The 22,998-nt window shown below is 43.5% G+C and overlaps 1 protein-coding gene across 1 annotated transcript in view; it reads right to left on the reverse strand.

Annotated features, from left to right (window-relative positions):
• The window catches only part of PTPRN2 (protein tyrosine phosphatase receptor type N2), a 643,066-nt gene that overhangs the window by 430,337 nt on the left and 189,731 nt on the right, over nt 1-22,998 (reverse strand). Inside the window, exons 6-9 of the mRNA XM_079996433.1 lie at nt 19,063-19,498; nt 7,670-7,915; nt 5,227-5,267; nt 2,201-2,592 (exon numbers count right to left, since the gene is read on the reverse strand). Coding sequence (XP_079852559.1) covers nt 2,201-2,592; nt 5,227-5,267; nt 7,670-7,915; nt 19,063-19,498 — 1,115 coding nt within the window. The remainder of the gene's footprint in view (nt 1-2,200; nt 2,593-5,226; nt 5,268-7,669; nt 7,916-19,062; nt 19,499-22,998) is intronic.

Here is a 22,998-nt window from a genome sequence, read left to right on the forward strand (position 1 = left end):
GGGATAGCTCAGCTGGTAGGGGGCACGAGACGCTTAATCTCAAGGTTGTTGATTCGAACCCCACCTTGGGCAAAATATTCCTGCATTGCAGGGGGCTGGATGAGATGACCCTTGTGGTTCTCTTCCAACTCTACAAATTCTATGATTTGGTGTACGACCCTGAAATGTATGGAGGGGTGTCTACACATTTCTTTCTGGTGAAATTTATGTGAACCTACAGAAAAATGAGCTAAATAAATAGAAGTTGTTGTTGTTGTTGTTAAGTGCATTCAGCACACCCCTTTGGTAGGAATAGGGAACCTGCAGCTCTCAAGTTGTTGTTGGACTTCAGCTCCCATCTACTTCACACAGCATGGTCTGTTGGCAGAATCATAGGAGTTGTGGATAAACACCATCAGGAGGTCCACAGGTGTCCTGGCCCTCCACCATAGTTAGAAAAAACCATGTTTCCAATCATTCACGGATTGGATAGCTCAGTCTGTAGAGGACAGTATTCTTAATCTAAGGGTTGTGGGTTTGAGCATTGCAGGGAAACTTGTGGTCCTTTCCAACTCAGCTCAGAAGGTAAATAGGGCATTATTAACACACCCAGAAGTTTTACCGTATTTTTCGCTCTATAACACGCACCCAACCATAACACGCACATAGTTTTTAGAGGAGGAAAATCCGTAGGCATGCCACCCGTAGGCATTCCCTCCATAACACGCACAGACATTTCCCCTTACCTTCTAGGAGGAAAAAAGTGAGTGTTATGGTGCAAAAATTACGGTATTTTCTTTTATTTTTTAAAGGACTGAGGAAAAACTTGGACAAGCTCAGTGGTTTACTTAAAATATCCTGGTGACAACTATCTGTTCCGGGGTCCCTTTCCCCCAGCAGCCTTACATTACAGAGAACAGTGGCATGTATTAAATTGTTCAGGCAGTGTTTCTGGAAGCCAAGGTACAATAAGCAAACTCGAATTCCACAACCTATCTGCCTATGAACAGAAGAATGTTCCCAGCGTAAATTGTATCAGCACCACACTGACCAGGGCTCAACTGCTTAAATGAAGAGATGCACACAGCCCAATCCTAGATATGTTTGGCAAGAAGAAAGCCTTGATGAGTTCAGTAGAGTTTACTCCTAAGTATGCATTTGATTTTAGCATTTGTCTCGCCTACAACAGCAGTGCTATTTCCAATATTTACCACAGGAAAATTGGGCCAAGAATCCTAATGTACAACATTCATCATATTTTGCACTGTGAAGCCTAATATTCAAAGAGCACATCTGTAAAACCATTAATACTGCTACTAATGTACTCTGCAGTCCACAAGGCCACCAAAGGACAGTGCGAGAAGCAGATAAATGGCCTTCATTTTATGTATTTTCACAGGAAATGTGGAAGCTCTGGCTTTTCTGTCAAAGCAGTTCAGGGAGATAGTAGATAACAAAAAAGCATTTGGGTGACTTTTTTTTAAAAAAAAGTTTTTAAAAGATATCACACTGATAAGGTCACTTTAAATTTTACTCTTAGCTTTGAAATGGATGCCGCAGGTTTTACATTATTTGCTGTTCTAGTATTTTGAACTACAGACACTGTTTCTTGGATGTTACTGTGAGCTGCTTGGATATTTAGCAGACCTGGGGGCACATTTGTTGTTGTTTAGTCGTTTAGTCGTGTCCGACTCCTCATGACCCCATGGACCAGAGCATGCCAGGCACTTCTGTCTTCCACTGCCTCCCGCAGTTTGGTCAAATTCATGCTGGTAGTTTCGAGAGCACTATCCAACCATCTCGTCCTCTGTCGTCCCCTTCTCCTTGTGCCCTCCATCTTTCCCAACATCAGGGTCTTTTCCAGGGAGTCTTCTCTTCTCATGAGGTGGCCAAAGTATTGGAGCCTCAGCTTCATGATCTGTCCTTCCAGCGAGCACTCAGGGCTGATTTTCTTAAGAATGGATAGGTCTGATCTTCTTGCAGTCCATGGGTCTCTCAAGAGTCTCCTCCAGCACCAGAATTCAAAAGCATCAATTTTTCGGCGATCAGGCTCCTTTATGGTCCAGCTTTCACTTCCATACATCACTACTGGGAAAACCCAGTACATACATTTGAAAAATTAAATAAATATTTCAGTATTCACAAATAACCTATTTTAACCATTCTATATTTTAAACACACATATATGCACACACAGACACAAACAAAAATTTATACTTACTCTTTCTCTGTCACGATGTATCCATATTCATCCCCTTTAGAAGGCTTGGCATCCAGCTGAAGGCCTTCTCCCAATTTATTTTGATTTTCTTCATAGACAGTTTTATCCTGAATCAAAGTATTCTTAATCCAGTGATGAAGCTCAGTCAGCTCTTGAGAGTTAGGTTCCGACTCAGCTTTCTTTTCAGCTATCAACTCCCTGGAGAATGTTTCGCTCTTCACATTTTCAACCCCAACCTTCACTTCCTCAGAGGATGAGGAGGAGAGATCTAAATCCTCTGACTTCTTCATTTCTGTTTTAAAAGATTCTTTGGACATGGGCTCCCTAAGAAGATTTTCAGTTGTGATATCCTCATTCAGGAAATCAAGTAGTTTTTTACTCAAATGGTTCTCCTATATTACAAAAATAAAAAACAAGTAGTGTCATTCATAACAATTTTGAACACGCATTAATGGGGTATCTATGTGAAATTCAAGGGCACAAAACTAACAGAATCCTGAAGCTATACCTAAGTACATGAGTAGACATTGTTGTCCACTTATGAAAGATGAAAACTAGAAATCACTTTAGCCTGGGGTGCAACTTTTGACAGCTCTTAGATTGCAGCTTAGAAAATGTTGCCTGTATTTTCCCCGAAACTGCTTTTCTCTTCTTAAATTGGACTGCTCTTAAGAGGCTTCATCTTTTGGAAGCACTGAAGTATGTCTAAACCTAAAGCATTATCATTAATTTCTTTTTGCCCAGCCTTATGTTACACAAAGCAGCCCTAGACATTCCTGTTTGACGCAGTTCAAGTCTTCCCGCTAACAGTGGCATGAGGCCACCAAGTCTTTCCACCAAGTTATGATTTCAAATTCTGGGTCTTTCAAATCAGCTAGCCTTGAGATCTAGAAACAGCCCCATCACTTAGTCTAAATTCTTAACTCTTTGGAGGGGGGAACTGTCTAAGACCAAATTCTGGATTCTTCTTTTGCTTTGTGTTTCAGAAACATGACTTGAAATTCAATTAAAATCTGCTGTGAAGTTCCATTCCCATGCACGTTCTTAGGTGGTGTTAAGAGCAGCACAATAGGGACACAGGTGGTGCTGTGGTCTAAACCACTGAGGCTCTTGGGCTTCCCAATCGGAAGATTGGCGATTCGAATCCCCACCAGCGGGAGTGAGCTCCCGTTGCTCTGTCCCAGGTGCTGCCAACCGAGCTGTTCGAAAGCACACCAGTGCAAGTAGATAAATAGGTACCGCTGTGACAGGAAGGTAAACGGCATTTCCGTGCTCTTTGGCTTATGTCACAGTGTCCCGTTGTGCCAGAAGTGGTTTAGTCATGCTGGCCAAATGACCTGGAAAGCTGTGGACAAATGCCAGCTCCCTCGGCCTGAAGCGAGATGAGTGCCACAATCCCATAGTTGCCTTTGATTTGACTTAACCGTTGGTGGAAGAAGATTGGAAGAAATTTAAAGTTTATTTACAGAAATATTGTAAAATTAAGGAATGTTAGAAGGATGTTGGAATGAAGTTTTGTGGTTTTAGCAGAAATGATATTAAGGATTAAGTAAAAATGGATTGGTAATTAGTGAAAGAGGAGAATGTAAAAATATAGTATATCAAGATAATTTTTTTTAGGATAATAACAAGGATGGAAAGGATTTGCTGAAATATCTAATTGAACTAGAATACAAAAAAGGGAGGTGTGAGGAGGTCAAGGAAATAAGTAAAGGAAAGAAAGTTATGTAAAGGTTGGATTTGTGTGTTTTTTCTTTTTCTTTTTTCTTTTTTTCCTCTTGGATTGTTTGTCTTTTTTGTAATCCTCAAAATTGGAATATATATATATATATATATATATATATATATTAATGATTTGACTTAACCGTCCAGGGGTCCTTCACCTTAAGAGCGGCACACAAAACCTGGCCCTACTCACACAAGCCATAACTGGGTCCCAAATCATTTCCTGCATTACCATAAAACTGTGTAACTGAGACCAGATCTTCCTCCTTCTTCATTTCAAGCCCCATACACATTAATTTTTCATGCATGGAAATCTTAAGTCAAGGGATGCCTGGGAGAAATCCAAGCCCCTATAAACTCTTCTGGGAAGGGAAGCTCATTTCTGTTTATACCCCTTTTCTGTAAAATCAAGGCCACACATCATAACTTCAATAACAGTGTGTACAGTCCACATGAACCAAAGCTGGATTTTAAACAACATTATTATTGTTTAGCTGTAGTGGTTATTGTGGTGGCACCTGTACTGTGGAACTCCTTGCCTATTGACACTAGGCAGGTACCATCACTGCATTCTTTTAGATGTCTGCTGAAAACATTTATGGTTTGGTGGGCCTATCCAGATGCATGATTTGGTTATATTTGCTTCAGATGTTTTATTCTGCTTCATTGTTTTTATAAAATATTTTAAACATTTTATTGTTTTTAGATATCTTATGTGTTTTAATTGGTTATTTTTTAAAATAAAAATGTGTTTTAGGCACATCCAATATGTGCGCGGCCGTACACACGTGCATTGCGCCAAACCCAGAAGTGACCTGAAAATGTCATAAAGATGTCACAAAAAGGTGCGGAACAGGGCAGGGCTGCCTTATGTTTTTGCCACCATGGGCAGCATATAAATTTAATAAAGGAACAAACTAGCAAATTAGCTGAGGCATCTATAGCACACATATCTCATCCAGTTTTTAGAGGTGAATGAAAATGCTACTCTGAATTTTGCTGGTGCATTTACAGGTGGTGAATTGGAGAGGGGTGGCATTCACTGATTTTGGGGGGTAAAGGAGCAATACTGGCGAGTGACAAAACATAATTTTTCCCCTGCTAGCTGCTGCTAACGCCCCCACTCCCACTGTCTGAAATCCACTGATGGTTGCAAGTGCACCTCCGTCTGTGTTCCACTGTTGTCACTGTGTTGTAAACTGAACATCAATTATTTTTATTACATTATATTTAGCATATCTCGGATGACGAGCATTTGGTGCAATGGATTGTCAATATTTATATTTAAACATGCAATTTACCTCATTTTTAGTCCTGGCATCTTCATTCTGTGCCCCTTCATCTGTGGGAACATTGAACAAGCATGTGTTGTGGGACATTATAGAAGATTACGTGTGTAATGCAGACACTGCTGTACTGGCTTTGCTTTTCTATAGATTGTGGTGTTATTTACTGTACATTAAACATTAAGATGTTGCCGCTGAAAGGCGAAAGTAAAAGCATAGATCAGGTTTGTCACTTTGACTCCATTTGGACAGCTTGCTAATGGAAGATCAATGGAAGCAGTACTGTAAGAGTGCATTATATTAATTAGTTCAATCGTATGGCGACGAATTTACCTCTGTTTACCAGTGCCTTAAAAAAAAAATCAATACCATGTTTTCTGCTAGCATAGAAATAATGGCTACAGTAATAAATGCAGAAAGGCAACAGATTTACGTTTCAGGCACTTTTCATGGAAAAATGGATTTCATGTGCTCATCTAATCCTTTATTTTAATAAAGTAGGCACTTCAAAATAATGGTTTCTCGGTTATTGTGACTACTCAGAGGTAAATACGGGATACCAAATTGCCTGTTTTAGGATAGGAACAGGAAGCCTTTGAGAGGCTTATAAGCATGAAAAACAGATTTTTGTGCATCTCTCACATGAGTCACAAAATGACCTAACAATGGAGCTGTTCACATCTCATTTTTATCCACAGCAATAAACTCAGACACTTTTAAATGATCCACATGCAAATCAATGTGCTGTTTACATGTTTCCTGTCACATGCATCTGCATGCACCTATTTGATCAATGAACACAAGGTGCTGTAAGGCTTAATAAGAGGACTAATTACCTGTGTGAGAGTGGGACGAGGAAACTGAATTTGGGAACACACAGCCACTCTTACTGGATGGTACATGTTTTTTTTTATCAGGCCTCAAAACTACGACTTCTCCAAAACAAATTAGTACCATGTCTGCCCTACTTTTCCTGAATGGGTCATAGAATCATAGAACCATAGAGTTGGAAGGTACCATGAGAGTAATTTAGTTCAAACTCCTGCAATACATACTGATGGCTAATTATCTTAGCAGGTCACTTAAATGCAGTGTCTGGTTCATGAGCAGTGCCGGATTTATATATAAGCTAAACAAGCTATAGCTTAGGGCCCCACTTTCTTGCCCCCCCCCAAAATATACTTCTTAATTGCATTTCATATCAACACTTACTTTGATAAAATACACATTTTGTTATGTGCAAATGGCTTTAGATACCTATTAGGTCCATAAATTACCATACAGCATATCGTCAACACAAAAAAACAGTGGTGATTTGTTGTTGACAAAGGACTTCTGGACATATAAAGGGCCCCATTACCTTCAGTAGCTTAGGGCCTCATCAAACCTAAATCCGGCCCTGTTCACGAGGTGCATCTAAATTGTTTACAACAGTGCTATCAGTTAACCAAGTGAACAATTAAGCATCATGAAAATGCAGATGTATCTTAAGGTGGCAGTGGCGGAATGAGTTAATTGCATCAGTTCGTTGCTTAGGACAAGGGTGGGCAACACACAGGACTCCAAAGCCCAGGAAGCCCCAGTCCCCTTTTCCTACAATCAGCCATCAGCTGGGTGTCCAGGAAGAGTGTACTGTTTCCACACTACTAATAGCAACAGTAATATTGTGTAAATAGGAAACATTGGGGAGCAGGCTTTAACCTACCCCTCCACAGCATTCCCAATCCAAGGAGGTTCACTGCCCCTATGTTGATAATAGCTGCATAGAGACAGCAGTTTGCAATTTTAATGGGGAGGTAGATGTGTGGGAATTACATTCCCCAAACAGCTATCTCCTCCTTTAAATCATGGAGCAACCTGCACTCATCTAATTGCCCACAGAAAGTTGGGATTGAGTGAATTGCACCCATCCCACCCTCTGAACACAATATAATCATGGCAGGAGGAAAGCGAAGCTACATGAACGGCCCTAGTATTGGGCAAAGTGGCATAATCTCCTCAGGGAACAGATGCTGTGGGGCAGCAGTGGAACCACCCTGGGTGTTCCTCCTAACCCCCTGCCCCCGGGACCGGTCTCATCTGTTAGAGGGTAGAATTGTGGGTTACACAACCTGTCCCCGTCCCCTGAACTAGCTTGCTGTGGTGTTGGCTGCTGTCCTGTCACTAGTGCTGAAGTAAGATTCGGTAGCCAGGCTGTTTGACTTCAGTATGTGGAATGTGCCAGGGAGGAACCATCTTGTCCTTCACCTCAGGCAGCAAAATATCTTGGTCTGGGAAGCAAATGGTAAGGCAATGATAAGTGGAGGGGAGCTAGCAAGCAGCAGGGACGACAGGGCAGTGAGCCTGCAGTGGGACAGGTGAGCAGGTAGGTTCCTCCTCTTTGCATCTTTGTGCAAGGTTGTTTTAAGACTGAATTCCTTTAGAAAGGAAAGGAAAGCTGCCATGGTGAATACTGTACCTTGTAAAGGGTAACCGGCGCTCATTAATCCCATCTCATAATCATCTTTTCCTTCGGCATCCACTCTCTTCTCTTCTGCCTCTCCTCCAACCTTCCCAGTGGCATTCTTCTTTTCTTCATCTACATCAACAGCTTGAATGGCATCAGCAATGATATCTGCCATCTCGTCCAGCTCTAGCGGGCTCAACTTATCTACATCCACATGATGTTTCTTCAGGTCCCTCAGAACATCCTGAATAAATATTTCTTGGGAAGGGAGGGAGAGAGGGAGGAGAAACTTGATTACTTATGAAAAGTCTGATGGTATGTGCAAGGAAAAGAGAAACGAAGCATTGTAGTCTCTGCTCCAGTCCTCAGTAGGAGCTATTTAATTATCTATGAAGTCTCGACTACATTATTCTGTGCTAATCTGTATTCATAAATATAGCCTTGGTAATGTTTTTCTCTCTCTCCCCTCTTATTCAAATGTGTTTATTGAATAGTTTCGATGTTACTAATTCATGGGATTATCTTCTTATATGAATCAGTAATTAGATCACTTTTCTCACCGGACATGCCTTGCCCTACTGAAACAATTGATTTGGGATAAATTAGTGGCGAAACTTTTCCCAGACCAATATGGCTTATCCAGGAAGGCCTGTATCCCGAGGACAAAAAAAGTATTTATTTTATCACATTAGTGGTCTCTCCCTCCCCTCCCCATTACAAACCCTATATCAAGTCTTCCTAACAAAATCAACTTATGCTGTACTAAAGCTGCTTAACTATAGAAACAAATTATGATTACACTCAGTCAACCATAATGTAGTTTTTGCAGGGTAAAAATAGAGGGCACATCAATATAATTACATATAAGAAACATGCAGTCTGCTGAAAAAAATAAAAGGACCAGAGCTATTTTTCTACTAGGTGTCCCCAAAAGAAGCAGAGACTGAATTATGAAGCAGCAATATCAATTTGACTTACCCAGTCACGTAAAGGGCTTAACTGGAGGGTGGGGGAGGCAATGGGGAGATCTCAAGAGTGTCATGGCCCATCACTGTGAAGTCTATCCAATACTGGCCATGAAACAGAGGGTTCTCATCAGAATCTTATCATTCTACCCGACACAAATTCCCAGGTGGAGCTTTCCACAGACCTACCTCCCAGCCTCCAAACAGGACAGGTGGTTCAACGAACCAATCAAAATGCAAGGTGCACCAGCCAACAAAATTGCCTTAAAACTCTCCACTCAGAAGTTCCCAACTTGAAGAGACAAGGAGCAGCTCAGAGGAGATTGCCATGTTTTAAAACTGTCATGGACTGGCTGGATGTGGAGGAGTGCGGGGAGATGGGGAGGCACCAGCCAAGGAATCCCCAAGGGAAGAAGGCTCAGAGCCAGATTGGTGGTGGGACAACGATGAGTCATCAGAGGGGGAAGGAGCAGACAGGGAGGAGGAGGAGGTGACAGAAGCAGAAGAGGTAACAGGGTTTAATGATCAGGAAGAAGCTGCAGCAGAGCACACTTCAGACTCTGAGCAGAATCCAGGGAGTCTCGCTATCCTGCTGTGACCAGCTCCCCTCCCTTCTGGTCTCCTAGAACACACAGAGAAATGAAACGGGAAGAGTAGAGGGTTGTTGTGCACAAACGAAGCCTGAGACTGTGTGGGAAAGCCCCTGGAAAGGAGGAGTCCTACTGCAACTGCTTCATCATGGTAAGACCTCCTGGAAACCACTAGGCTGAGTTGTGGTTTGTTTCCCTGAATAAAGAGTTAACGTCACTGACCTCAGGTGCATTATTGCTTTGTTGGCGACCTACGCCTGACTCCCAGCCCTGACAAATCTTCCTATAATTTCTGTTTAAGCCCTACAATTTTCAGCCACCAAAATGCTTGCCCCGATTATATTTGGAGCCATATTGCTGCTGCCAACAGAATTTGCACATACAGATATTCCAGGCGCTGCTCGCTGTGGTACTTGCTAAACAACCATTCAGCATTAACCCAGCTACTCACTATCAGATAGCCAACTGCTTGGTGGGGCTGACCTGTCTTGTATATGCAGGCTCCTGCCTGCCTGGAAAGGACAGTTATTTTTTGTTGCTGAAATATAATTTAATATCTAATGATATATCCATGCTAATTTACATTTATAATAATAATTTATATTTTTATGACCTAATCTTCATCAATATCAGGAAATAAATATGCCAGTGGCTTGTCTTTTAACACAAGCACCCTGATCTCATTTGTTTATGCTACAATACAAAATGTAAATAAATGTTTTCTGAACTATATTGGATCTTCTGTCTGTTCAAATGAGAGTTTTAGCTGCGTTTTGTTCTGATGTATGTCAGATGTGGACAGAGTAAAGGAAATGAGTTTATCAATGACCCCAAAGAACATAAATGGAAGATGACATCTGAGGCAAGATGAGAAAAAGCAGAGATTTCTACAAAGAAAATCAAACAACAGACTTCTGAATGTGTTATTAACAGATGTTTTCAAAGGAGAAAATATTAAAAGATATTGGAGATGAAAAATACATAAAGTAAACAAAAGTAAGTGGAGGAATCTGAAAAGAGATAGCCAACAGTGCCAAAATATAGGTAATAGACTGAGAACATTTTTACCCAGTCCAGAATGAAAAGTAACCCATTGTATCTTGTTACGTAAATAAGTCTGCATGAGCTTGGGGTGGTCGCTAACTCCCCTCCCCTCCTCTTTTGTGAAATGAGAAGACCACACACAAATTATTTTAAAAAGCATATCCACTTCCACTTTTGAACTTAAAAAAAATATCTTTAAAATTGTTGTTTTTCATTGGTTTATTCTTTTTGTAAACCACTTGGAGGTTTCTTTGAGGGGGGGTTACAATCAAGCAGTATATAAATATTAAAAAAGGTAAAGGGACCCCTGACCATTAGGTCCAGTCATGGCTGACTCTGGGGTTGCAGCGCTCATCTCGCTTTATTGGCTGAGGGAGCCGGCGTACAGCTTCCGGGTCATGTGGCCAGCATAACTAAGCCGCTTCTGGCGAACCAGAGCAGCGCATGGAAACACCGTTTACCTTCCCACCAGAGCGGTACCTATTTATCTACAGTGGTGCCCCGCAAGACAAATGCCTCGCAAGATGAAAAACCCGCTAGACGAAAGTGTTTTCCGTTTTGGAGGCGCTTCGCAAAACGAATTTCCCTATGGGCTTGCTTTGCAAGACGAAATGTCTTGTGAGTTTTTCCGACTTTTTTTTCCTCCCCCCCTTTTTTCTAAGCCGCTAAGCCGCTTATCTGCTTATCCGCTAAGCTGATAAGCCGCTAAAAGCCGCTAAGCTGCTAATAGCGCTAATCCGCTAAGCCGTCAATGGGCTTGCTTCGCAAGACGAAAAAACCGCTAGACGAAGAGAATCGCGGAACGGATTCTTTTCGTCTTGCGAGGCACCACTGTACTTGCACTTTGAAGGGCCTTTGAACTGCTAGGTTGGCAGGAGCAGGGACCGAGCAATGGGAGCTCACCCCGTCGCGGGGATTCGAACAGCCGACCTTCTGATCAACAAGTCCTAAGCTCTGTGGTTTAACGCACAACATCACCTGCGTCCCTTATATAAATATTAGGAAACAAACAAACAAACAAATAAATAAATAGCTGAACTTAAGAGAGCTGAGTTCATTTCTGGGATTCATAGTGCCCCTTATATCATTCAAGGGACTTAGGCCCATCTTCCTTTTCTCACGCAGAATACGTACACTGCCTCACAACCCCTTCATCAAACCCACAAGTTGTGGGGGGTTTTTTTGTCAACTAAGCCAAAGAAGGCACACACTGGCTTCTGCCACCATCCACATGATCTTGAGCCATTTGAAAGGCTGCACCTCCTACCTCCGGAGAAAAATATAACGGCAAGGAGGAGACCAACCTAGCCCCATCCGTCAGCCACTTAAGGTGAAGCTGCCCTAATTCTTGCTTTCCTTGTCCCTACCCATTCTTTTTTCACTCTTTTGCATCATCTCCATATCCTCCAACATTTCTCCAATGCAAATAGGGACATCCTATTCCATAATATGTGACACAGGTGGTGCTGTGGTCTAAACCACTGAGCCTCTTGGGCTTGCCGATCAGAAGGTCGGCGGTTCGAATCTCCGCGACAGGGTGAACTCCCGTTGCTCGGTCCCTGCTCCTGCCAACCTAGCAGTTCAAAAGCATGTCAAAGTGCAAGTAGATAAATAGGTACCGCTCTGGTGGGAAGGTAAATGGTGTTTCCGTGCGCTGCTCTGGTTCGCCAGAAGCGGCTAAGTCATGCTGGCCACATGACCCAGAAAAACTGTCTGCAGACAAATGTTGGCTCCCTTGGCCTATAAAGCGAGATGAGCGCCGCAACCCCAGAGTCGTCCGTGACTGGACTTCTCCAATGAAAATAGGGACATCCTACCATAGCTTCCAACATTACTCTAATTAAAATAGGGACATCCTAAGGAAAAGCAGGACATTCTGGGATCAAATCAGAAACTGGGACAGCTTCTGTAAATCTGGGACTGTCCCTGGAAAATAGGGACACTTGGAGGGTCTGAGCCTGCAGGGAAGGACTGCCTTATCTTGTAATGTATGCACAGCACCCAGAAACAATGTAGGCACTTACAAATGTTAATAATAATAATAATAATAATAATAATAATACTCTATTCCTGTTAGACAAACCCAGAATGAGTTGTTTATTTTTTTATTACCTTGGGGGATTTGTGCCATATATATATATATATATATATATATATATATATATATTTAAAATGCTTTTAAAAATTACTATAATGAGCCCTATTCATTTGAGACATGGTGGGATAACATTTAAATGAATGGAACATTTACATTAACAGCCATAATTACACACTTCTATATAAAAGCACCCCATGGTGCAATCAAGCTTGCAAATATAATCACAGAAGCTAATGACCCACAAGCCTAAACTTATCTACTTTAGTCATCTGTGGCCTAAACGCTGTGGGGCAGGTAGAAAGAACTGTATTTTGCAAAATGTCTGTCACTGGTCAGAAGCAACCTTTTCTTTACTTGACTTGGGTGAGCTGCTATTTGCAAGTCTGGGGTAAATTCTGTTGAAAAACCAAGTGGGTCGTGCCATGAGAAACCCCATGGTGGACAAATGCTTTTTGCCCAGAAGTGGAAGGAAGAGAAAGTCCCAATCAATGAAGACTGGATAACCAAGATGATGGACTATGCCGAAATGGCGAAGATGACCGTGAAGAGCAGACACCAAGATGATAATTTTTTTAGTAAAGAGCGAGAAAAATCTATAGAGTACAGTATCTTAAAGATCACTGTAGATATTTTAAAAGGTTAGCAGGATTGTTATAACACTTATAATGTAATAAGACTAAAGTTAAAAAAAGGATACAAAATGAATTTGAAAAATGTAATTAGATGCAACAGAAACAACACATAAATATTTGAAACCAGGGGAGGGGAGGGGGAAGTCTGGGGATTCAAGTAATCTCAGATGCACAAAAATTGAAAATGATTTAAATGTATAAGAACAAAAAATGAAAATGAAATATTTTTTAAAAAGAAACCCCACGGTACAGCTGTAACGGCATAGTGGGGCAGGTTAGCTGAAAATAATGCCAATATATTTCACATCTGGCACCCAATGCACCCCTTTGGTTTCAGATAGTATATGGGTAGATGAGTCTAAAATGCCCAGGACACAAATTCTCATGGCCCTGTAGCAGCTATGGTGGCTCATTTACCAGAAGTAATGTATTTAGCATTAACTCTAGAAGTGTATAATTGATTCTGATCAAACATAAGAAACACCTGCTGGATCAGGCCAATGGCCCATCTAGTCCAGCATCCTGTTCTCACAGTGGCCAACAAGGATTTGTCTGTTCTATCCATTAAGGTCTGGAGGTAAGCAGATTGCAGGTCAGTAGGCAAGTTGGGAAACAGACAGGAGAGCAGTCAAGTAGACAGGCCATTAAAGCAGCCAGCAGATAAGTGGGAGTGGATGCCTGGAGAGCAACTCAGTCCGCACCTGAATGACAGGTTGCTCAGACTGAAGAGCTTCTAATCCTAGAATTAGAAGGAGTATTAGGATAATCTTGCCTTTATGGAGCTGGTAGCTGAAATGCCACCATCTGGCCATTGGCAGTGGTGGTGTTTAAGCAGAGCAGAGAGCATACCTGAAGAAGGGTCTCCACCCCCCATCCAGTGCCTGGATACTGAGTTCCACCTCCAAGGGTCTTCTGGTGGTTCCTTGACTGCGAGAAGCAAAGTTACAGGGAACCAGGCAGAGGCCCTTCTTGGCACCGGCGCCCTCCCCATGGAACACCCTCCCATCAGAATGTCAAGCAGAACTACACAACTTTTAGAAGACATCTGAAGGCAGTCCTGTATATATGTGCTGGAAGCCACCCAGAGTAGCTGGGGAAACCCAGCTAGATGGCTGGGGTATTATTATTATTATTATTATTATTATTATTATTATTACTGCTGCTGCTACTACTACTACTACTACCAGGTGCTGCCTCCAATGAGAAGCTACCACAATGGCACAGAGATTATGTCCTGAGGACCAGAGATCCCAGTTTGAGATCCTTAGATATTTACATAGCCTATTTTAAACTCCTATAGTGTACAATTGAACAGGTCAATTATGAGCTCAGTATAAAGCACCATGTAAGTTTAATACTGCTGTCTGGTGGGCTTTCCCCTCCCTCCCTGCAAATTGGGTTCAATCCAGTGAAAACCTAGACTGCTGAATAAAAAAACCCTGTTGATAAAACCTTTCCATTTCAGTTTCATTTGTTTTCAACTCATTTTCTTTTCTTTCATTCTATCATGTCTTATCTCCCCAGTTCCCTTCCCTAGGTTTCACAGTCTATAGGAAAGCACAGTTGTAATCTCAAGCAAAATGAAAATAAGGGGGAAAGAAATTCTACGGGAGAAAATGAATGGCCAGCAGCCCCACTCCAGAGTCCACTGAAAGACATTTGGCAGATCTTTCTGGTTCATTAAATGAAGCAAAGATAGAGAAATGGTCTGCATTCTGTGAAGTGTGTTGTTTCTCACACTGGGCAGTCACTAGGATGCTAGGAATACCTCCTGAAGATAAGCTTCTTGTTAGAGGAGACTGACATCTTAAGGAAAACTAAGCCGAAAATACGAAGCACTGCTACTGCCCGACAACCACTGAAGATAGAAGCCAAGAGCAATCACAGGCACAATTTGAAAAATATGGCATAAGTATATTGGAAGATTCATTAGAAAATGTTTGACTGCTGGCAACAAGCTAAGAAAACACTTGATTTGTGAACAGATATTAAAGAGAAAGAAACTATTTGGAGGGTGGGAATACCTTTCTTAAATGGTCAACATTGTACCTAAACATGTTGCTCTGTAATGTTTTGCCTGCAGAAGCCAAACTGTTAAAATCCAAAGCATTTTGCAGCATATTGTTCCCTGTAAGTTTTAAGTATTTCTTCTCTGCAGATTCCTGCTAAGAAAGGTGAAATAGGGCAGTGCATGATAATGAAATCAGCATGGGCCTAGTCTGCTCTAGCAGCAGTCCTATTCCAGATATGTGCAGGGCCACCTGGACTTGCATTTACATTAAAAATTGTTTTTTTGAAACCTATTATCAGGCAGCTGCCTCACCATGAACCCTGTCACTTCGGGCATGTACACACTGGGCTCTCTTCTGTCTAAATAGCAACACTTCAATAGTGTATGGGATTTGGGAGCAAAAGAAAAACACGAAGGAGAAGACGGTGAGAAACAATATGTAAAGCACGGTATGTATAATGCTTCAGGTTTCTACGAAGGGAGGATCCTGGCCAATGGTCAACAATGATGGGAACTGTCATCCAAAACATCTAGAGAGAACCAGGTTGGCAAAGGTTGCTCTACACACCAACATTACCTACCTTCCATTAATAGAAAACTCCACCTGTCAGAGCTGCCTCCAGGTCCCAGCTCACAGAGGACCAACGCTAGGCTGTAGTTATGTACAAAAGTCTTTATTGAGATTCAGTCTCCATTTTAAAGCCGCAGCGTGCAGCTCTACGTCCCGACCTTAGACCGGCGAAGTCCCGTCTGAGTCTCCTCCCCCTCCACACCAGTTTAAGACTCTCGCTTTGCTCCACCTCTTCCTAAGTTCCTTTCTCCTCTGGGCCCTCCTGCCCGCTAGGGTCTCATCCTTCCTGGACTCCTCTGACGCTGACCCTGACGATTCTTGCCCCTCCTTCCGGCGGGCTTTAGGACCTGGTTCCCTATCCGGGCTACCTTCTGTGCCGCTCGCCTGTACCTTTGAACTTGGCGGCCGCGCCCAGCCTGCAACTTTCCTCTTAACCGTTAACTCGCTCTCCGATGGAGGCGTGGTCAACCCTGACTCATCTTCTCTCGCTGGTGGTGCATATGTGGGCTCTGACACCTGGGACTCCTCCCCCCCACTACGCTCTGGTGGGGAAGCTGGTCCTGATTTCCAACTGCTGCTCTGGGAGTCCCCGCTGGCCCCTTGCTTCTGGGGTGTCCCCCTTGGGCCGCCCCTTGCCCTGCCCATCGGCGCCCCCTTCTGAGAATCTTCCGATTCGCTGGAGAGGCTCATGGAATCTATCGGGCTGCTGTCATATTCTCCTACGCTGCCCTCGGATTGCTCCCCCTCGCTTTCCATCTCCTCTCCTCCCTGTGCTCCCGCTGAGTCCCTGACACCACCTAACACTGCATATACCTCCCCAGAAGGGCTGACAATGATTGCACCGTATTTTTCGCTCTGTAAGACGCACCCGACCATAAGACGCACCTGGTTTTTAGAGGAGGAAAACAAGAAAAGCCCACAAGAGCCGCAGACACACTCACTTGGCACGGCTCTTTAAAGATAGAGCGGCTCTTGCTGGCTTTTCCAGGAGGTGGGAGAAGGGACTGATGGGTTGCCCTCCATCCCTTCTCCTACCTCCCTGAAAAGCCAGAGCAAGCTGCGCAGCTATCTCTGAGGCTGTTGTGCTGCCTTCCCAGCGAAGAAGGATGAGGGACGGAAGCGGCTCCATAAGGGCTCACTTCTGTCCCTCCTCCTGCTTCACTGGGAAGGCAGCACAACAAGAGGCGCTGCACAGCTCTCCCTCTTGCTGTGCTGGCTTCAGTGATAGCTGCATAGCCTGCATTCACTCCGTAAGACGCACACACTCCCCCCCCCTTACTTTTTAGGAGGAAAAAAGTACGTCTTATGGTGCAAAAAATACGGTACCTATTGTGATGTTGCAGACTCTGCCAAATTAAATTCACAAGAGCAAAGGCACTGCTACCTACAAACACGTGGTCCCAATTCTAAGGCCCCCCACCCAACCCTTAGCATAGTGGGGTCCCTGCTTTCACCTCCTAGCGCTCCCGTTGGCTGTTGTCACACAACAAACCTTTTGTTTTGCCCACCCAGCAGCAAATGATGAGTGCCTGCAGCACTCCTACCACCAGCTGCTTCAAATCACAACTTGCAGCCACAGCTGCTGAGCTGCGCATGAGCACTGGCCTGTTGCAGCTGAGGAGCAGCAGGAGGAAGCAGCCACTTGGGCAGCTGCTAGCACTACACATAGTCCTCCCTGCTCTGCTTACTGCTGCTGTGTCTTCATCGTGCCTGTCTGCAACTCTTCACATGCAGAGAACATCACAAAGCCACAGGGAGGTGAGCCAGCTCCCCATAGGAGTTAACTTAAGAGAAATAAGAACATAAAAGAGCCTGCTGGATCAGGCCAATGGCCCATCTAGACCAACATCTTGTTCTCACAGTGGTCAACCAGATGCCTGTAGGAATCTCCCCCACTGGTTTCCAGCAACTGATATTCAGAAGCATTACTGGTTCTGGCCATGGGGGGTAAGAGAATAGTCACCATAGCTAACAGCCATTGCCAGCCTTACCCTCCCTGAATTTGTCCAGTCATCTTTTAAAACCATCCAAGTTGGGAGCCATCATAGCCTCCTAATGAGACCAGGTACCATTGTTTAACTATGTGTTGCCCAAAGAGTTGGTTGCACTTCTGCAGCTCCTGCTCAATCTCTCCAGCATCAGCAACAAACCCTGTTTATCAAGGTTGGAAAACTGTGCCTGTCAAATCATGGAGAGGGCAGCAGGGGGTGCCTGCTTTCCTGGATTTGTGTGTGTGCATTGCTCTCTCTAGAGGGACGTGGGTGGCGCTGTGGGTTAAACCACAGAGCCTAGGACTTGCTGATCAGAAGGTTGACGGTTCGAATCCCCACGACGGGGTGAGCTCCCGTTGCTCGGTCCCTGCTCCTGCCAACCTAGCACTTCAAAAGCACATCAAAGTGCAAGTAGATAAATAGGTACCGCTCTGGCAGGAAGGTGAACGGTGTTTCCGTGCACTGCTCTGGTTCACCAGAAGCGGCTTAGTCCTGCTGGCCACATGACCCAGAAGCTGTATGCCGGCTCCCTCGGCCAGTAAAGCGAGATGAGCGCTGCAACCCCAGAGTCGGTCACGACTGGACCTAATGGTCAGGGGTCCCTTTACCTTTACCTATTGCTCTCTAGTCTACTGAATGCCCCATTACATTTTTATCTTGGGTCTCCTAGTCTGGAACTTTAAGCACTACACCATGTGGAATAGTGGGGGTAGGAGGCAGCTACCCTTTTTTGCTTGCAGTATACTGAATAGGTGGTGGTGGTGGCATATTCTGCAGGTATTTCCTTAATGACAAAAGTGGGGCTATTCCCCAAATTCAGCTACAAAAAGGAAACTAAGCCAGATCTTGTTATGAGGATACTCAAAATTCATACTGCATACTTCACAATTATAAAGTAATAATGTTACACTTAAAGAGGAGGAATGTAAGCCTGGGTCCTAAAATTACCTAGATGCACTGCTGCTCAAAAGCTTGCAGGTATCTTAATAACTTCAGGCTATTCTTCCTTTGACTACAACAATGTATTTCAATTTTTATTTTTATTTTCAGGTAATTTCACATTGACTCCTCTGCACAACTCTCACAGAACTTGTGTGCATTGCAGCGGATTATGGGGAGTGATTTATTGCTTATAAAAGGTGCACTGTTCAGGCCTGAGCAGTCTGAACTGAATCACATGCTTCCCCTCCCCTGCAGCTGTGCATTGCATGGGACAATCAATGGTAGAGAGAGGACATGCCAAGACTGACCTTCTCATTGACAAATCCCTTGATAAACTTCTAAAGAATCCCGGTAGATGAAATTACTGGTCTAGAACAGGCATAGGCAAACTTGGCCCTCCAGATGTTTTGGGACTACAACTCCCATCACCCCTGACCACTGGTCCTGTTAACTAGGGATGATGGGAGCTGTAGTCCCAAAACATCTGGAGGGCCTAGTTTGCCTATGCCTGGTCTAGAACAATAGGTGAGCACTCATACGAAGATTAAATGGATCCCTTACCATCTACTGGAGTTAGAGGGGCCTTCGTATCGCTCTGGACAGAACCAGGCACCAGTCCAGGTCCAGGCCTCCTTATGAATGGTGGCCTCATCTCAATATCTCCTGGTTTCTCTTTCAACATTGTCCCATCAAGATGGTCAGCCTGAGGAAGCTTAAGCCGACTGGTATAGAGAGGAGACACTTTAGTCCTGCTAACAGGAGCACTTCTGTCAAGATTTTTTGCAGCAACTTTCTGAGAGATATATGCATTTAATGCCGCCAACAGAGCCTTTCTGTCAAATCCGTCATCTGGCTTTAGTGGTTGGCTGAAGGTTCTCACTGGGATGTTCTCGGTATATTTTGAATGGGCTGCTGGTGAATGGGTTAAAGCAGGAGCTTTTCCTTTGGAGTTCTGCACCATGTAGTTGATGATGGTGTCAGGTGGGACGTTATCAACCTAGAAGGAAAAGTAAAGTTGTATTAGAATCGGTCTTATGCTAACCCCTTCTAATTAGCCAACATGGGAACTCCATAAGAATACATAATGGTGTGTTTCCTACTTTAACTTCATGTTTAAGAAAGGGAGGGAGGTAGCCCACATTCCCTATGCAAATCAGGGCTGGATTCTGAATCATATATCAATTATGATGCACATTTACCTAGGTCTGTTTATTTTGTGCTGGCGCAAAGGGACACTTTGTTTATCTGTTTCTCCCTTATATAAGTTGCTATGATAGCATGGAAACCCTAGCATTGGAGGACCAATAATTTATCAACCCTTGCTTTGGTTTCTGAGGTACAAAGGGCATCTTCTGTATACCTCAAAATGGATATTTCTATTGACAAGAGCAGGACACTTGCCTTTAAAATATAATGAAACATGATTCTTAGATCTTTTCTACAGAGAGAGGCTGTGCGCAAACGCATGTTTACATGGTATGCCTTAAACTCCCACTGCTAGATTGGGAAGCCGATGATTATTTGTTCCATTTATTTAACCAAAAACTACTTGGTTGTAATAAAACCCTTAAGCAGTTTACAAGCAATATTGAAATTATCATTTAAAACAGTTCAAAACAATTAAGTATTTAAAAATAATTTTTATTAACAATAACAAAGATAATATCTCATCAATGCCCACATGTCCTGATAAGCTTGCCTAAACAAAAATGATTTAAGCAGGTGCCAAGAAGAGAGACTCCTTGATGTAAATAGATAGGGAGTTCCAAAAATACAGGTGCTGCTGCTCTAAAAGATCCATTTCTCACAACTGCGGGGTATTATCCAGCACCTGTAGCAGTACCAGTTCTGCAGATCGGAGCACTCAAGTGGGCAAACACGGGATAGGGAGATCCAACAAGTACACACAACATTTAGTTGGCCAGTCGAAGCTGTTTCTGGGGTGTGGACACTGTCACATGCTGCCAGGGACTGGACAGAGGAGGAATGGTGGCGACCGCCTCCTCCCCAGCCTGAACCTTGCAGAGAAGAGGAAGACAGTATAGATTTACAACAGTGGTTTGCGGGAGGTCACAGCTCAGAGGCAGATGAGGGGCAAAGTTGGGAGATAATGGGAGACACGTCATCACTAGAAAGCATTCCTGACCCCCCTTCCCCCAGAACCTGATGAGCATTGGAAGTAGGAGAGCAAAGAGCTCGAAGACAAATGGCCCTAAGCAGCCACCATAAGGTGGGTGGGGCTGTTGACAACTGAGGAAAGAAGGGGGTGTGCCTGGAGATTACTCAGAGCAACGCCATTACTCCAAGAGGCTTCAATAAAAGACATTGGTAAGAACTTGTCTATTCCTGGCAGTCTACATGCTGGCAGCTTCTAGGAGACTTCACCCCCAGAGGTGCACTCCATTGTCTCTTGAGACAGATAGATGCCAATGACAAGACAACTTTAGTTACAATCTACATCCACCTTGCAATTTGAGAAATGCTGAATTTTGATGAATTCCCCCCCCCAAACACCCCAGCTTCAATTTAATAAGCCTTATGGAGACATCTGCACCCCCTTCCCTGCCCACTGGTATGGAGAGACAGCAGGTGACTTGGAAACACACCCGATCTTGATGTGTTTGATCAGACCTACAATGAGGTGCAAATGCAATTTGAAACACAGTGGGCGGAAATGACCTTGCTGCATTTTAAGATGATAATGTGTACACAGCTACACTTGCAGAGGAATTGAGCGCCCGTGGGATGCCACGAAAGTGAACAGGAGGAAGACTGGTCCTCATCTCAGTTATGCAGTGCAATGCTTCATGATGAAATCAAAAAGCACCCATACCGACTCGGAATTCTAATATCAGGGACATTTGTCCCCCTGCACCAGTGCTAGGAACCTTATGCCAAAGAATATTTCTATGCCTTATTATACTGAGCAAGTTGCTGGGGAATTGGCATTCATGCAAAGCATCCTTTGAGCTATTATTATGATAATGATAAACCATAAATGGCTTAAGATAATAACCTATTCTTCTCAAGCCCTTTAAGATTCATAACTCCTTTATCTGTAGCCACAATTGTTGTTCAACAATTGGATGTTACTGTACGTCCGTAAAATAAGGGAGAAATAAACTGAATTGCAAGGTGCTACTTATGCTGTACATTGAATTTGAGCAAAGTGATGTGGAAATTGCAAAGACAAAGAGGCATTCATATGTTGCTGTTTTTTTTTACAAATGCAAAATAGTTCTTGAAGTCTAAAGAACAGAGGTCGCCCAAGGAGCAACATGGAGAGTTGCACATACACAACTGAAGCTTCCCCCCACCAAGCCCATGAAACTCCATGCTCCCCCACCTAGGCTCCTGAAAGTCAGGGACCCTCTATAATGCCTGGTTGTGGGAAAAGGAAAATCACTGTCCTCTCTACCTGTAAGCAGTCTTTGGACGTCAACATTGTACTCTGAAAGCACCACCAAATTCAAACAGCTAACAAAAGTAATGAAGACCCTTTCCTTTATACAAACCTTACGAGACAGTTTGCAAAAAGTTTGACCTGGATAATCAAAGGTGGCTTTTTAAAAAAAACACACACAGCTACTCGAAAAGTGCCTGAACACTCAAATATTGAAGAGGATTTGCGATTTCCCTGAGTCTCCTGTAAACAAACAAGCCCATCAAGAAGAAGAACACAGACACTTCAAGCAGCCTTATACAAATTGGGTACAAGTGTCAATCGCAGGCTAAGCTGGTATCAGGAGAGGACCAGCAGTCTCTCAGCAGCTTGACAGGTCACAACACTGGCAGACTGGGATGCTCTTTGAAAATTCCTAATTAAAAATATGGCATCAACAGCAGTAAGCCTATTTTGAAAGCACCCTCATTTCTGACAACAAATGTATAGTCAAAGAGAGAGAAAAAGACTAGAGCCACATACAGCCTGAAGTTCCAGTATTAACGTTAAAGCCATCTTTAGCCGTGATTCACTACGGACGTAGACCTGCATTGCCCTGTTCTTTGGCATCTTTGTGGTGAAAGGTCTATGTACTTTCCATTGGAAAACAAGAGAGGAAAGTTAATTCTATGTTATACTGGAAGTGCCGGGATGGATTGCGCTGGATTGTATCCCTTGACGAAAGTTCGCCAGGTCTGATTTTAGTAAAGAACTTTAGACCAGGAGATAAAATCCAACGCAGTCCTTCTTGGTATTTCTTGCCCTTGTTTTATAGCAAGCTTCTACAATCTTCAGGTGGGCGAGAAATTCCTAGAGATAAATGGAATGCAATAGGTCAGGATATGTATGCACAACAGAAAGGTTGTTGTTGTTGTTTAGTTGTGTCCGACTCTTCGTGACCCCACGGACCAGAGCACGCCAGGCACTCCTGTCTTCCACTGCCTCCCAAAGTTTGGTCAAACTCATGCTGGTAGCTTCAAGAACACTGTCCAACCATCTCGTCCTCTGTTGTCCCCTTCTCCTTGTGCCCTCCATCTTTCCCAACATCAGGGTCT

The sequence above is a fragment of the Podarcis cretensis genome (genome assembly GCF_951804945.1).
Source record: "Podarcis cretensis genome assembly, chromosome: 12".
Lineage (NCBI taxonomy): Eukaryota > Metazoa > Chordata > Lepidosauria > Squamata > Lacertidae > Podarcis > Podarcis cretensis.